The 16,143-nt window shown below is 46.5% G+C and overlaps 2 protein-coding genes across 2 annotated transcripts in view; both read right to left on the reverse strand.

The window, feature by feature from the left end:
• LOC149308393 (tight junction protein ZO-3-like) overlaps nt 1-5,365 on the reverse strand; it is a 48,229-nt gene extending 42,864 nt beyond the window's left edge. The window contains exon 1 of the mRNA XM_089535707.1: nt 5,287-5,365. The gene's annotated coding sequence lies outside the window, so the exon portion shown is untranslated. The remainder of the gene's footprint in view (nt 1-5,286) is intronic.
• A 4,631-nt stretch (nt 5,366-9,996) lies between these two features.
• APC2 (APC regulator of Wnt signaling pathway 2) overlaps nt 9,997-16,143 on the reverse strand; it is a 52,767-nt gene continuing 46,620 nt past the window's right edge. The window contains exon 15 of the mRNA XM_089535718.1: nt 9,997-15,920. Coding sequence (XP_089391844.1) covers nt 10,250-15,920 — 5,671 coding nt within the window. The 3' untranslated portion in view covers nt 9,997-10,249. The remainder of the gene's footprint in view (nt 15,921-16,143) is intronic.

Raw genomic sequence — 16,143 nt, forward strand, 5'->3', positions numbered from 1 at the left:
TAAAGTTGTAAATAGATGGTATCTCGCACCATGTTCATCAGACAGAATATATAAACTAAAGGTCAGTTATAAATGATTATTAGGCAGATAACCCAGAGTCATCAAAGGAAGTCCAATAAGAAAAACACTTGTTTCTCTAGAAATAACAGTTATAATGTATGCGTATATTTAGGACCAATGTATTGAACTGTTCTAGTGTGCCATTAATAGTGTGTCAACATTTTAAAAACTCTTTAAATAATAATAATAATAATAATAATAATAATAATAATAATAAATCCGTTTTGACACTAACTGCCATGGCTCCATGGATCGCTCCGCTCTGGTACCACAACAAACGACAATTCCCAGAATTCCACAACATGGAGCCATGGCAGTCAAAGTGGTGTCAAACTAGATTATTTCTGCAGTACGGATGCAGATTTAGAAAGGGGATTAGAAACGGGATCTCCCAAGCCCCAATCCTAAACTCCGGCTGCTCTATCATACCATCCATTTTGTGTTTCCAAGCCTGCAATCCCAGCAGAAAATCCAATAGTATTTACTTTTGCCCTCGGCTCAAGAGTCCCTCTTCCCTTTGTGGCATTCCAGTCTCAAGAGCAAATATTGACCAGACAAGAGCCGAAGGGAAAATGGAGATTTATTTCAGGCGAACAAAGTCTGGGAGGCAAATAGATGGCGAGGGGCTCAAAGTACGGACAGATTTCCGTCAGGGGCTTGAACCAATGCCTTCAAGCTATATATGCTTTGCTTTCTACCCCTCCCAAACTAGTCCTTCCCAATGTTTTGGGTTAGAAATCTTATCAGCTTGAAGCATCAGGGCCAAGGGTCAGTGTAGTGGTTTGAGCATTGGACTCTGGAGACCAGGGTTCGAATCCTGGCTCGGCCATGGAGCCCCACTGGGTGAACTTGGGCAAGTCACACTCTCTCGGCCTCTAAGGAAGACAAAGGCAAACCTTCTCGAAAAACAAACCTTGCCAAGAAATCCCCATTACAGGGTTGCCATAAATCCAAAAGTCCTAAGGATTGGAGCGTAGCTTTGGAGCGGCTTCCGGACTCATCAGTGACCCGAAGCAGTCCTTAGGAATGGAGCATGGTTTTGGCGTGGCTTCTGGACTCTTAGGACGCATGCATCATTTAAACAGCATGCCTCCAAAGTGACCCGAAGCAGCTTTATTTTGGCCTGTCTGAATGGGGCCACAAGAAACTACAATTCCCCAAATCCCACAGAAGTTAAAGTGGGGTCAAACCGGATTATTTCTGCAGTGCGGACGCAGCCAAAATCACTTTAAGCTGCAAGATTCTTCACCTTCCCTTTAGGATCATTATTGTATTGCATTTACATCCTGCCTTTTTCCCAGTTTGCGACGTCAGGCGGTATAGTTAAAAATCCACAGAATCCCCAATTATAACCCATTAGAAGACAAAACTGGAGAGGTTTATTCAGTTTTCTAGGATGATTACATAAAAAGCACAGTTCAGAGAACGAAACTTGATCACTAGCCACTTGTTTCAATAATAAGATACGGAATATGATAGGCTAGTAATCAAGTTTCTTTCTTATAATAGTATAACTAAGCACCTTTTGGGGGGGAATTAAAGATAAGGAGGTCAGGTTAAATGATGGATAGGTCACATAAAACCGGACGTTAGGTAAAAATATACTGGACTAAAGCAGAAGAATAAATATGCATGGTGTAGGAAGTACGAAAAAGAGTTTATGGTATTGCAGTGAATGAATTCCTGGGTGTAAACCCACTTCGATCCATTGGGAGAAGCGGAAAATACAAATTATTATTATTATTATTATTATTATTATTATTATTACAGTGGTACCTCGGGATACGAAATGATCGCGTTACGAAATTTCCGGGATACGAAAAAGTTAGATTGGAAAAAACTGTTCCGGGTTACGAAATATTTTTCGGGTTACGAAATTCATTTCGGCGCGAAATTCAAATGCAAAGCGTGGCTATCGGCTTTCCAGCGCTAACGGAAAGCCTTTTCGGGTTGCGAAATTATCGGGTTACGAACGGAATGGCGGAACGAATTAATTTCGTAACCCGAGGTAGCACTGTATTATTATTATTATTATTATTATTATTATTATTATTATGATAGAAACATTTCTAATGAGGAGTACAATTATGTACGCTTGATTCAACCGGGAAGATTTGATCATTTATTTTATGAATGTGAGATCCAGGAGAAACGACGGCGTCAGATGGATAAAAACGGCTTTAAAAATACACAGAATGCAACAGTGAAAAAGCAAAGTAATAAAGGTAAAATCAATTCCAAACTAAAACCGTTACAAACAACCACCGCCAATAAAAAGTCCGGCGCGTTATATAGGCCTGTTTCCCCTCAAAATTAATTCTCAAAGAGCCTTTTCTTTTAAAATGTCCTGTTTTACCTCTCCTTTAGTCTTCAGCTTGTTTCAATTACGTGCCATTCATTTTGCAGCAAGAAGTAGAGGAGGGCAAATCTTGCCCTTCCCAGTCGGCTCAGGCAAAAGCAAACCGCTGCAGCATTTCCCGGTTTGTGTGCATTTTCTCAATCACATCTTGACCACACTCCAATATTGTTGAGCGTCCCAGTTTTTACCTGGAAAGGGTTCAGGGTGTGAAATGCTTCCCTACGCCTGCATCCGCACTGCAGTAATCATCCGGTTTGACACTGCTTTAATGCAATGAGCTTTTGGATTGCAGTTTTGCACCAGAGCCACAAAACTAAATGTTTGCACAAAACAAGCATTCCAAGAATAGCATTGAGCCAAGGCAGTTAAAGTGGTGTCAAACTGGATTATTTCTGCAGTTCCCATCTATCCTATACAGTATTTTCTTGACTTCATTCACAAAAGAAACGACGTTACGGTAATCCCACCTCAAACTTTAAACATCCCAAATCAAACACAAAACAGAAACGCTGCCAATAAAACACGGTCAGATTACAGTTTGTTTATTTTTTCCCAGGCCAGTCAACCTCTGAGATAAACCTCCGCCAAAGTTACTCATAGTGTAGTGGTTTGACCATTCAGCTGGAGATCTGGGTTCGAATCCCCGCTTGGTCACGAAAACGGATGACCTGGTGGGTTACTCTCTCTCAGAAAACTCCATGACATGGTCACCTTAAGTCAGAAACAATTTGAAGGGAACGGTCAAAGGTGGTTTTGCCAGTCCCTTCCTCTGAAATAAGAGCCTGGTATTTGTTGGCGGTCTCCCATCCAAGTTCTATCCAGGGCTGGCCCTGCTTAGCATCCAAAACTTAGCTCCAGGATCATTGCTGTGAGGTTGACAGTGAAGTGGGAAACATCTTACTATAGTTCTCCCCTTTATACTACACAGTTCTAGCAGCTTGATGGTGCTTCGCCTGCGAATCCTGGGATTCATAGTTTGGTGAGGCATTTGAGTTTTGTATACAGAATTTTAAATGCCTCACCAAAAAATAAGAGCATTCTGGCACTCTCAATATTTCATAAAACCCACCCTTTCCACAAGCGGGTTCTAAGTAACCCCCAAACTACAAATCCCAGAATTCCATAGGATTCAACCATAGCAGTTAAAAGTGGCATCAAACTGTGAAAGAAACTGGATATTAACTGCTGCTGCTACACCAAACTGGTTAAGCCAGCATGGCGTTGTGGTTTGAGTGTTGGACTCTGGAGACCAGGATTCGAATCCGAAACCCATTGAGTGACCTTGGGCAAGTCACACTCTCTCAGCCTCAGAGGATAGCAATGGCAAACCCTCTGAAAAAAACTTCCAAGAAAACCCCAAACAACTTGAAGGCACACAACAAACAACAAACTGGATCTACGTTTTAAGTTTTTAAACTTTGTTTGTCAAAAGGTTCCTAGTTTGTTTCGCGAAAATCTGAACCAAAACACACACAAATAGCACTATACCTAACGGTTAACTTTAACGTTGTTATGGAGTGTTTTAATAGTGTTGTTGTTTGCTTCTGGCCCTTGCGCAGGAAGACAAGGTGTGTATTTTAAGAGCAACACAAACCGACGCAAAATGCAACCCTGCATTCTGTTTAACAATAAAACCTACTGACTTAATCCAGGTTTACTCCCAGGTGAGTAACTCTAAGGCAGCCTTTGGATAGCTGGCATTCACCGAAAACCTTCCACTCCAACTCTCATCATGCCCTGAAAGTATGGGTCGTGGATAATGGGAATTGTAATACAAGACATGGGGAAAGACTTAGTCCAGGATTGCAGTCCCATTGGGTAAGAAAAGTTGTGAGAACCTGCATTTTTCTGGGCAACTTGGCCCAGTTAATTCTCCTCCCTGGATTAGTTGAGACCATTTTTAAGTAGGGCTTTGAAAAGTGAATTTTCTGGGTATTTCCATCACTTTGGCAGGACTTGTAGTCCAAACAGTAAAACCCACCAGTGGTTTGAGCATTGGGCTAAAACTCTGGAGACCAGGGTTCGATTCCTGTCTTGGCGGTGAAACCCACTGGGTGACTATCACACTCTCTCAGCCTCAGAGGAAGGCAATGGCAAACCTCCTCTGACCAAACCTTGCCAAGAAAACCCTAGGATAGGGTCATCTTAGGGTTGCCATAAGTTCGAATCGACTTAAGGCACACAACAACAACAGAGATAACAGACATCTGTGGCGATTTCCACCCAGGCATGGAAACTCACTGGAGGACATTGGGCAAGGCACACTCTCTCAGCCTCAGGGGAAGGCAATGGCAAATCCCCTGTGAATAAACCTCGCCAAGTAAACCCCAGGATAGAGTCGCCTTAGGGTCGCCATAAGTCGGAAACTATTTGAAGGCACACAACTACCACTGCCACCCAACCAGTCAATGTTCCATGCTTTTCCTGAAATCTCATCTCAGCTGACCAGGGGATTCTGAGCGTTGTAGTCCAAACTAGTGCCTTTTCCATGCTTTGGATGTTTCGGGACACTAGAAAAGGGAAAGGCTCTGGAGAGGAAATGATACAACTTTTGTACAATGGGATGAAGGGGAGCAAGCACAGGAACTCCCCAGTTCTTCCAACACATGCAAGAAATAAAAACAACGAAGTTGAGGTGGTACAGTGTGTACAATACACACTAAGTGTGCGTGAGTGTGATTCCTTTCTCCCTACACACAGACACAACCTATAGCTGTCAAAACCCCTTCAAATCCCCCTTATCCCAAAGAGCCACTTGTGGGCACAAGGCCATTCTTTGGTTCCCATCACCTTTGGGAGCAAGAAGATGCCAGGGGAAAGAGGGGTCCTGGAGGATGGGACTTCCACCTCCAACCTCAGCCACTTACCGTCCAGCTTGGGGGTGCGTTTGGGGCTCCCCAAATTCCTGATCCCACACTGTCCACCAGACTCACAGCAAACTTTCTCTTTTCCCTTCCTCTTCCTGCCAAGGCCCAGGTGGGAAGGCCTGCCCAGGTGAGCTGCTGCTGCTGCTGCTGCTACAGGTGCGCACTCCTGCCCAGGTGCGCCTCCTCCTCCTGCCTTAACCCCTTCGGGAAAAGGCTGAACAAGGCCAGATCAGGCCCAAAGATTGCCAGGGGTTTGGGGTTCACATCACGGAGCCCGCAGCCCAGCCATCCAAAGCCCCCAAGACCGCTCCCTTTGGCGTCTCTGCAAAGCAGAATGCCTTTTGGGCATGCAATTCCAAGATACTGCTGGACTCAAAAGAGCTGGAAACACTGGCTTCAGCAATGGAAAGAAGGGATCGTGGTCACAGGGCTTCTTTTTCAAGGATGGTGACATCCATGTGCTTACTTGCACAGAAAATGCATTTCTTGTGCAGAAAATCTGGAGTCTTTTCCTCCCTAGAAAAGTCCTCCAGAACTCTTCCGCATGTTTGACTAATGGGAGAAAACCAGGCAAAAGTCTACTATTTTGTTTCCTGATTGTCCAGAAACCTGTTTTTCAACCAGGGAAAAAGAAAGAACTGAAAATATCTGTCCCACCCTTTATGTACACATACTGTGAACCAGTGGCAAAATGTTGGCCCTCTCTTACCACTCACGCTGTATCTTCCTTCCTAACTCCCCACCCTTCGTGAAGTACTACGGCTATCCAACATCCCTTCGGTGTAGCATAAATACCTCCGCAGAGATGCAGATCAAGGAAGGCATGGTGCCACACTGTTCTCCTTCTGTCACATTTCAGTGGCAACCAGGTGTCCAGTTCGGGGAACAATTCAAGAAGCATATTGAAAGCTGGAAAGGGTCCGGAGAAGGGTCAACAAGATGGTCAAAGATCTGGAAACCAAACCTTCTGGGGAACAAATGACAGAACTGGGTGTGTTTAAGTGGAGAAGAGAAGACCAAGAGCTAACATGATAGTGATCTTTAAAAATCCGAAGGAATGACATGTAAAAAGATGGAGCAAACTCCTATCCTGCTGCACGGTGTAGCATTGGATTATGAATCTGGAGAAGGGGATTCAAATCCCTGCTCAGCCTTGAAACTCACTGTGTGACCTTGGGCAAGTCACACTCTCTCAGCCTCAGAGGACAGCAATGGCAAACCCCATCTGAAGACTCTTGCCAAGAAAACCCTGTGATAGATTTGCCTTAGGGTCGCCATAAGTCAGAAATGGCTTGAAAGCACAGAACAACAGAGACTCAAACAAGAACCGGTGGAGACAAATGACAAGAAAGTGATTCCACCTAAACATTAGGGAGAACTTCTTGACCACTGCTCAACTGTGGACTGCCTCGGAAGATGGTGGACTCTATTTCTTTGGAGATCTTTGGGTGGCCCTCTCTCAGGAGTGTATTAGTTGGGTATTCCTGCATGGCAGGCAGTTGGACTGGATGGCCCTGCAATCACTTCCCAAGACCTCATGATGCACCACACAGCCCCCATGCTGAACAACAGCATTACGCAACACAGTTCACTGACTGGATGCCTTTTTGCCATGCACAGCTGCAATGTACCATGAGTAGCCATGATATACACTGCAACCATAATGCACAAGGCAGAGGTGCAGTGCACATTTTGCTTCCACCTCTTTCAGCAGAATTTGTCTGTTGCATTATGGCAAATAATTCACTTTGCACGCCTAGCACAATGTGCGCATGTGTTTATCACTCACTGGAGTCAAGCAAAGACATTTTGCTGGGTCATGACAAAACCAGGACAGTGTTTCTTTTCCATTTTATGTACAAAAGCCCATCATTTTGTCAATACAGACAATGGGGGAGCATCTTCCACTGCATCTTCAGAAGGCAACCCAGCTACTGCAAGGGACATAGAGTTGGCTTTGTACAGCACACATACATCTTCGACTACAAGCTTGCTCCTTCTTCAATACGACATCTCTTCAAATATTTAAACAGGGCTATCATATCACTAACCTTTCCCAGGCTAAACATACCTAGCTGCCTGAGTTGCTCCTCATAGGGCCTGATGGTTTCCAGACCTTTGTATATGCTTTATAATACTGCGGCTTAGGCAGTACTACTAGTGATGCTGAGCAGAGCAATTCTTTATCTTTGGGGAAGCTGTCACAAACTGAGGAAAGAGCAAAACGTGTATTGAACTGTCAGGGTCGAGTCGACGAAAATGCATCACAAGAGATGGAAAGGAGTGGCACTCCTGGGAACAGGATTGCTTTGGTTAAGCAACAAATGGGGTGGCAGCGCACAAAATGGTTTGAATTGCTATGTGTTTTAATATACTTTGCAACCCAAACTGCTTCAGTCTTGACAATATAGTTGATGCCGTGAACATCTTGAGTTGCTGAATAAAGTTTTCTGAACCTTTCGGAAACTTGTGTTTCTGAACTGAAGATTGTCAAGTTTTTGACAACTAGAAATGACCCAGACTTCACTCTCTCACACACACAAACACACACACCATGTAGTAAGACAGGAGAATGATCATTAGCAGATTAAAGAGTTGTTTGTAATTAAGACATTGTACAGATTTTGGCTTCCATTTTTGGGGAGGCTGATCCATTCTGCTGACAGCTTTTCTTGTTCCATACAATTTTGCCACCAAAATCCCCCCTCTGTATATTCCTTTCTGTCTGTCTTAGGACTTCTACATGATGACTTTATTACACAATCACCCTGCCTCCTTCCTTTATGACACAATCATACTTCCTCTGTGGGATTCTTCCCTTTGCAACCCTTGTTTCTTCACCGCCCTGTCGTTTTCTGCCTCTTTCCACAGAAAACACCAGAGGAAAAGAGCGATGTGACGTCTTATGAACTGGTAGCTTGGTCTGGAAACGTTTCCCCTCCTAATTCTAATGCTGCTTTTTCAAAATAACAACAACAACCCCAAATCACCCATAAACCGCTTTCTTCTGGTCCTCGCACCCCAAATAAATTAGCTTAGAAATACCTCGGTTTTTAAAATACGTGAGTTTCAATGCCCACACATGAGACTATCAACAGTGCTGTTTCTACATGCATTTACCCAGACACAAGCCCACTTTCAATCCCATAGGACTTCCTTACAGGTAAAAGTGTAGAGGTGTGTGGCCTGAAAAAAGCATGCAACCAAGTGTTGGTTTTTAAGGCTCTTCTTCTTTCTCCACCCATTTGACAAGTGGCCTCTTTTTTTGTTTTAAAGATGGGCAAATGGGCCCCATCCATAACCTCCAAGTAGGTTTGATGGATGCCAAAGAGTCTATTTTTGCCAACGGTGGAATCGTCTCAGGAGTTGCTTGACTTTGGACTGATGTTGCTGGTTTCTGGGAGGCAACAGCAAAGTGGGATCAGGGGCTGGAGATGGTAACAGTGCAGGTCACTGAGGAAAGATGCAACATACACCACTTTGGATTCCTCTCTCCTTGTTCATCTTTAAACTAGTTCTGAATCACTTGAGAATCCTTCCAGAAGAGATTTTTTTTAAGTCTCTGGAAATCTCAAGTTTCACATCTGTACAAACCAAGTTTATTTTAGAGATCCACATCAGTTGTTTTCAATCCAAAATATTTCCTGGGAGTTCCTGGTATTAGCAAGTTCACTCATTGCTTTCCAAAATGAAATATATCTGTACTTGGCTGTGTTTTCGTACTATCTCGGAAGGAGATAAGTCTGCCTCCAGCAAGTAAGCTATTGTTTCCAAGACCCGGTTTCAACAGAGATCAAGTGAGGGAAAGAGGAACATTAGCACTAAAACGAAATGATTCTAATGCTGAACTAGTGTAATATTGCTAAAGCACTTCAGCACTTTGTAACTCCTGAAGAATCATTTTAAAAGGAAAATCAATTTCTGAAATGTTGCATGAGATTGGATGTGACAGATGATCGGTGGGAGGAAGGACCCAAAGGACGGAGCTAGGGAGGGAAAGAAATCTCTGATATTTCAAGAAAGAGATTGGATGCAAGCTGGTGAATTGCAGGTACAATCAAAACAAAAATAATTGGCAACTCTCAATATGCCCAGGGACTTTTTTCCCATCCACAGGCATCCTTAAAGGGCCCTTGCGAGACTTTTCAGATCTGGAAACACCACCAAGTCTTTCAAGAAAGTGGGTGACTTTCATGTGGGATAAGGGATTAGAGTCTGCAACGTCCCATTTGCCAATATTGTCAGTGCAAGGCAGCCATTTTCAAAACAGAGTGACCATTCTGGGTGGTTTTGTACAAAATTTAAAAGGAAACAGCAACATCAGACCCTCTGCTTATGAAAAGAGGCACAGTCTTGGAAACCCAAGGTACCTGGAGATGGCACTGGGAAGCATCACATCAAATTCAGTGCAGGAGGTATGAATCCAAGAGGTTTTTTCTGCTGGAAGGACTTTACCTTTCAAACTTCTTTATCTCTATGTTAAGAGTCTGAGGAAAATGCTTCTTTTTATATTGACCTCTCCCTGCTTCCTCCAATGTTTCTGGTGCAGCACCAATGCCAACAGAACAATGTGGATGGGTGGCATTGTGCACCTGAAGATACTGTGGGTTACAAACACTGTGGGTTTGGGTAAATGGTTCCAAAATACAGAAAGAAAGAAAAGAGAGAAAGACAGAGAGAGAGAGAGAGAGAATAGAAAGAAAGAAAGAAAGAAAGAAAGAAAGAAAGGGAATAAATATTGTTCACCGTTATGCTTTTCTGTCCTTTTCATAAGAAACTGTTCAAGCACATTTATGTTAACATGTAACATCACAGTTCCTCCTTAGTTTGTTATAAGAGCAGGAGGTGAAAAGAAAAATGTATTGTAAAAAAAATACTTGGTGGACAGGAGCTTTTGCATTTCTACAGAGAGACGAGAGTGACATACATCTCAGCAGCTTACAAAGACCAACTTGGCAGGCCGTCAAACCTGCACTTTCTCCACCTGTTTGTCGCTGACTGTTGGCTCCGCCATGGGGCTGGGGGTGTAGTTGAAAGGGGTCACCCGAGCTGCTCGGCTTGGTGAGCTGTGTCTGCTGGGAGGGAAGTTCCCAAGAGAGCTGATGGGCCCTTCATGAGTTAGAGAGATGGGCACAGCTGTGGCTTTGCCTGAACCATAGCCATCCCCCTTGCAGCCATCTGACGAGATCTTGGGCATCTCCTGTGGGGTCTCGAGTGTCGGAGAGGTGCTGGAGTTGGTCTTGGCAGTGGAGAAGTCTTCTGTTTGGACAACGGCATCGCTGGTCTTCCTCTGGAGAGCTTTCTGGGCTAGCTGGTCCTCTTCTTCCTTCAAGGTGTTAACCAGAGGTAGGGCAGTTGGTGGAAGAGTGCTTTTCAGGATATGGGGGATATCTTCATCACGGATTCTCTTCCACATCCCCCTCACCATAGGTGGCTGTTGCTGTTGTTGTTGTTGCTGCTGCTCTTGATGCTCTTCTTCTGGATGTTTCTCTGGCATTCCTGGAGCAGGAGGCACTGGTACTTTTAAGCCTTCCTCGCTCTTCTTTCTCCCAACTAGCGATCCGGCACAACATGGAGGGACAGATGCTGGGCTGGCTGCCCTCTTAATGACATTAATCTGAGGGGATGAAGAATAGCGCTTGAAGGGCTCTGGAGGGATGTTATTTGTTTTAACTGGAAGCCTCGAAGGGCTTTCTGAACTGGTCCGCCTTGGAGGCCTGGTGCCTGCCGAGCCTCTCTGGCTGGGAAGAGGCGCCCGGGAGATGGTTGGCCTTTGGCCCGGGCCCAGGGGCTTGTCCGCTTTGAGTTCATCACATCTGGATGAACAGAGGAAGACCGTCGGAAGACCAAGCCTTCCTCTCCGAGGAGAAGCACCTTGTGAGAGGGAGGAGGACGGTGTGGGCTCAGAGGAGGAGAGTTCAGTGCGGTGCCTCATGAGGAGGCTGGAGGATTCCTTAATGAAAGTAAGCTGCCGCAGGAAGCCTGAGTGGTCAGACTTGCTGCTGGCCGATCTTGCCGAGGAGACCCGGACCAAATTGAGATGGCTGGACTGAAGGGTGCCTGTTCCATTGGCCTTGGGTCTGGGCTCACTGCCCACACTGCGCCCTCGCCCCACCTGTTCCTCCAACACAGGCATAGTATTCCTGTGTAAAGTCTTCTTTACAGGTTTTTGCATGAAGGGGATGCGCACGGGCGATTTCTGGGTCTTGTGTTGCTTTGATGCGGGCGATTTCTGGGCCAGTTTTGAACCAGGAGGGGTGGAGTTCCCATCTGCCTTCCCAGTTTCACAAGACGATGCCTGTCTGTTGGGCTGCTGTTGTGATGGTGATGTCAGCTTCTTTTGATTGGGCTGGGATGGCGTGGATGTCCTAGAGGAGCCAGAAGAAGGAGCTTTGGTGATTCGAGCGGGTGGTGTCGCACTCCGTTTGGGCAAGGAGAGGTTCACTATCTCTGAGATCTTTCCAGGCCTGTGCAGACTCCTGGATCTCTGCTGGTTCAGATTCCCATTCTTCATGGGAGATTCTAGCTTTGTCACAGGTCCCATTTTCTTTGGGGTGGACCTGGGGCTCTGCGTCTGTGACTCTTTGGCCACATTGGGCATGTAGATCACTGTTCTGCCACGGAAGACCACTGGTAAATTGGTCAATGGTGTCTGCTGGCCTGTGTTTTTATCTGGCTGGCCATTCCCGCTGCTCACAGTTCTGGTTTCCACCAGCTTCTTCCCATTTTGGAAAGTCCTGGGACACTCTTTCTTCTCCAAATACCCACTACCAGAAAACTTCTTCCCTCTCTTCTTGTCTTTCCTGTTCAGTGACAGTTGCAGAGAGGAGCCTGCTGAGAGATCAGACATGAAGGAGAGGATGGAGTCCGATTCTGAGGACAGCTCTCTCCCAAAGGAAGAGGACGCTTGGTGCAGCCATGTGACAATTGAGTTTGCTCCTTCCTGAATGGCTTTCCAATCCACGCTATCCAGGTCAGAACCTCTTTCGGAGGCTTGGTCATCCAGTGTGGTCTCAGACCTCCACTCCTTGACCTTGTTTCCCTTCCGCTCTTTCTCAGTGTTCCTCCTCTTTGCTGAGTGGCGTCTCTTCTTGGGCACAGCCAAGCCCATACACTTCTGCAAGAGGTCATCTTCTGAATTGTAACTGAGGGAACTGGCTGAGCTGTCCCTCCCTTTTGACAAGGCCATTCTCAAATCGTGCCTGCGGGAGAGCATCAATGGGCGGTGGGGACCCCTCCTGCTATACAGTTGCCCTCTCTCTTCTGTGTTGCAGATGTCCAGATCGCTCAGGGAACTGAGGGAAGAGCTGAGTGAATAACACGGCGGAGTCTCATCCACAATGAGATTGCTGCGCTGCTTTGAAACCATCTTGGTTTTACCCTGAGGAGTCTGCTGCCTAGAACTTAACTCAGGGTCTTTCTTGGTCACCCAGCATTCTTTCTTTTGACTTTTCCCAGCTGCACTGGCCTTTCTTTTGGGTGAATTCTTCACGCCCATTTCTGCCAGGTCATCTGAATCATTCTCATAGAAACAGTAGACAGCCTCTTCGGTCGGCGTGGTGTGGCAGAAGGACTGGAAAGCCATGTTGCTGTCATGTCCACTGTTCTCTCTAGAGCCTTCCTTCCTGGGACGGCTTCCCTCAGAAGAAGCCCTCAGGCTGCCTTGCTTCACAAGGGTGAGCTCCAGGTTTTTGAGAGGAACGTGCCCTCGCCTCGACTCAGAGGACTGGGCCCTGCCTGTACGGAGTGGACTGGTGTGATTAGACCCAGACCTGTGCTTGTAGGAGGAAACCATTTTGGTTGGAGTTGAATGGCTGGAAGTCAGTTTTCCTACACGAGGGTCACCTCGCTCAGGCTGCCTTGCCTCCATCTTGATTCCTGGTCCCCTTAGGCCTGTTCGTTCCCTTCTTTTCCCAGAACAATGCTTTGACTCCCTCTCCTCCTTCATTGGGTACTGAAGGGTCTCATCACTCAGGGAAGCAGCGCTAGAGAAGTTGACCGGGGTTCCTTCTGCTGAGTCTGTGAAGGAATCCTCATCACCAATATAGTCCTTGTTGGCTCTGGCAACAGCAGCTCGTCTATGTTTGGAGATATTCAAATGAGAATTGGCAGGGACCAGCATGTAGACAGGAAGGTGCAATGGCTTCTTGGACTGTGGGTTCAAAATCTGGCTTGGTAAGCCAGAGACAAGAGAAGTACGGACCTTCCGGAAATGAGACGGCATGGCAGAGTTGATGCATTCTTTCAAGATCTCAATGTCTTCATCAGATGTCAGTTCAAGTCTCTCTGGCTTTCTCTGACTCTCACTGGCTTTCTCTTCTTCTCTCTTCTCGTGGGCCATGAAGTTCAAGCCATTCTTTTCTGGGAATGGGGGAATGAGCTTCAGCTCAACATCCTTTTGGACATAGTGCTCATGGAGGGGCAATGCGCTCAAGCTGGAGGCACAAGAAAAGTTCTCATTGGGCTTCTCCACAGTGAAGTAGACCATAGAGTCAAGATCTTGTGGCATCTGGAAACGTTCCTTAAAGTCAGTAATCTCCATAAATTTCTTGACATTGTTTTCCCACTGAATGTTGAACTGGCTGGCCTCCTTCTCTGGTTGGCCATTCAGTTCAAACAGAGGTGTCTTGCTGCGGCTGGGTGGCATGGTTTGCCCAGGACTGTCCGGTAACTCGCTCGGGCTGACAGTGCCACTGATCATTTCACTGCAGGGTTCGCTTTGGATTGAGCTGGCGATGGAAGGGCTCTCAAAACTGCCCAGTGAACTGACTGAGCTGCAGCGGCTCATTACTAAGGGTGTTTCCTGGATGTAGTTCTCTGAGGAGCTGGAAGGGGTCAAATCTTCATGTCGGGATGGTGATACTCCCCGAAGGAATATCTTCTCCTTTTTGGGTAAGGGGATAGTGATAGGCCGCGAGGCAGCAGGTAGGGTTTCCATCTCAATTTTGGTTTTGACATCTTCATTTTCTTTGTGGGGTTCATCAACTTGCTCTACTTCAATGATCTCCAGAGAGGAGTCACTGTCCATCTCATTCTCACTGTGGCTCTGGCCATCCAGCATGTTGTCAGCTGAGGAAAGGGATGAAAGGGAACTGCATCTGGAAAAGCAAATTGGGGTGTCCTCCACAGAGTATTTCTGCAGCTGCTCTGGTTCTCCCTGTCCCAGTACCTTCACTTGGAGCTTCTCTGGAATCTTGTTTAGGTGATCTGACAGAGCTGAGTAATAAGATTTGCTCTTCAACTGTCCCACGGTGCCAGTCACTGTGTTGCCATTGTCCATGCTTTCCATGAGGGGGACATGCTGGTATGATGGGGAGAGCTTAATTGTGTGGACCTTTGGGTCAGGATTGAGCTCATTGCTCGCCTCTTTCTGTTCATATTCCTTTTCCTTCTCAGCAGCAATAGCACTGGATGAAGCCGCAGCTTGCTTCACCTTCTCAAGAGGTTCTGGTTTCTCTACCACCTCTCTGGGCTCTGGAAGTGTCTTTGCTGGTTGTTCCATCTTCTCTGGCCGATTCATCAGGATGTTCTTCAAGTCAAGGCGGCTGGGCCGCTTCTGATAGCGATGCAGTTCATCCCTGAAATCTAAGAAAGTGGTCCTGGTGCATGGTTTCATGTGCTCCTTGGTGCAGTAGCCATCACTGGTGCTCCCACTATTGAGGCTATCATTGGACAAGCTGGTGTGGGTGGTTTTAAGCCTCAAGAGAGGGTGAGCCCGGCTCAGATCTTCCCGCTTGACAAACCCACTGGTATCAGACAACCGGCATGGTGAGCATGACTGAGCACGAGCCTCATGGACTTCATCAGAGCCAAGCTGCCAGTCAAGACAATGGTCCTCTGAGCTGAGGCTGAAGCTGTCATCAGAAGAGGTATGGAGAGTGGAGATGTCTTCCACCAGCTTGTCAATCTTAGCTACGGTGGTGGAGATCTTGTTGGCCAGTTTCTCAGCTGCCATGGAGACTTCATTGTCTGGAGGCAAAAGGAGTGGAGGGCCCTTCTTGGCTTCTGTTGGCTTTCCACTTTCATCCTTTTCTGGCTCTGGGCCTCTCCTTTGGGCAATGGCTCTAGGCAAAGCCTGGCCTTGGAGGAAGGAGGAGTTGAGGAACATGGAGAGGACTGATGTGTTTCCTGTTTCCACACCACTGGAGACATTGGGCACTTCGTCATCATCAAAACAACCTGAATCAGAAGCATAATCCTTTGCCAAGCTGTCTATGTGCCTCATTGGCTTCTTGGTGCTTTGGCTCTTCAGTGTCTGCTTCTCTATGCTGTCAAAGGTTTCAGCTAAGTGCTTGGCATCCAGTTCAGCTTCTAGTGCTTTCTGCTTCCTCATGTAGAGCGAGGGCATGCAGGAACCTGGTGAGATGACCATGGTGTCTTTATACTTGAGGGGCCGGTTGGCAAGAAGGTTCCGGAGGGCAGCTGCACTGCCCATGGCAATCATCTTGTGCTTGGAGTGGACCAGGTTCCGGAGCATGCTGACTGCCCCCAGGTCCCATAACAGCTCCTGGTCTTTGGAGCTGCGGGCTGAGAGGTTCCAGAGGGTGCCACAGGCATTGCTGACAATGGTGAGACTGTGGGACTTGAGGTGCTGGAGCAGGGTCTGGAGGCAGCTGTGATCCCGCAGAACTTGCCTGGAAGACAACAACGGATTGATTGATTGATTCAATTTATATCCTGCCTTTTACCCAGTAGAGGACCTAAAGTGGTTTACTATGTACAGTGTTTATTTAAGCCAGAGATGAGCAACTATGGGAGGCTAAGAGGTCTCATTATTCCCCCAGGAGAATGTGGAGGGCTACACACCTCACCGCCCAAAAGTAAATTTTTGTCTTTAATTTCCCCCTGCCCCAAATG

This window comes from Sceloporus occidentalis, unplaced genomic scaffold (genome assembly GCF_023333645.1).
Source record: "Sceloporus occidentalis isolate IW3139 unplaced genomic scaffold, rSceOcc1.0.p SCAF_8, whole genome shotgun sequence".
Lineage (NCBI taxonomy): Eukaryota > Metazoa > Chordata > Lepidosauria > Squamata > Phrynosomatidae > Sceloporus > Sceloporus occidentalis.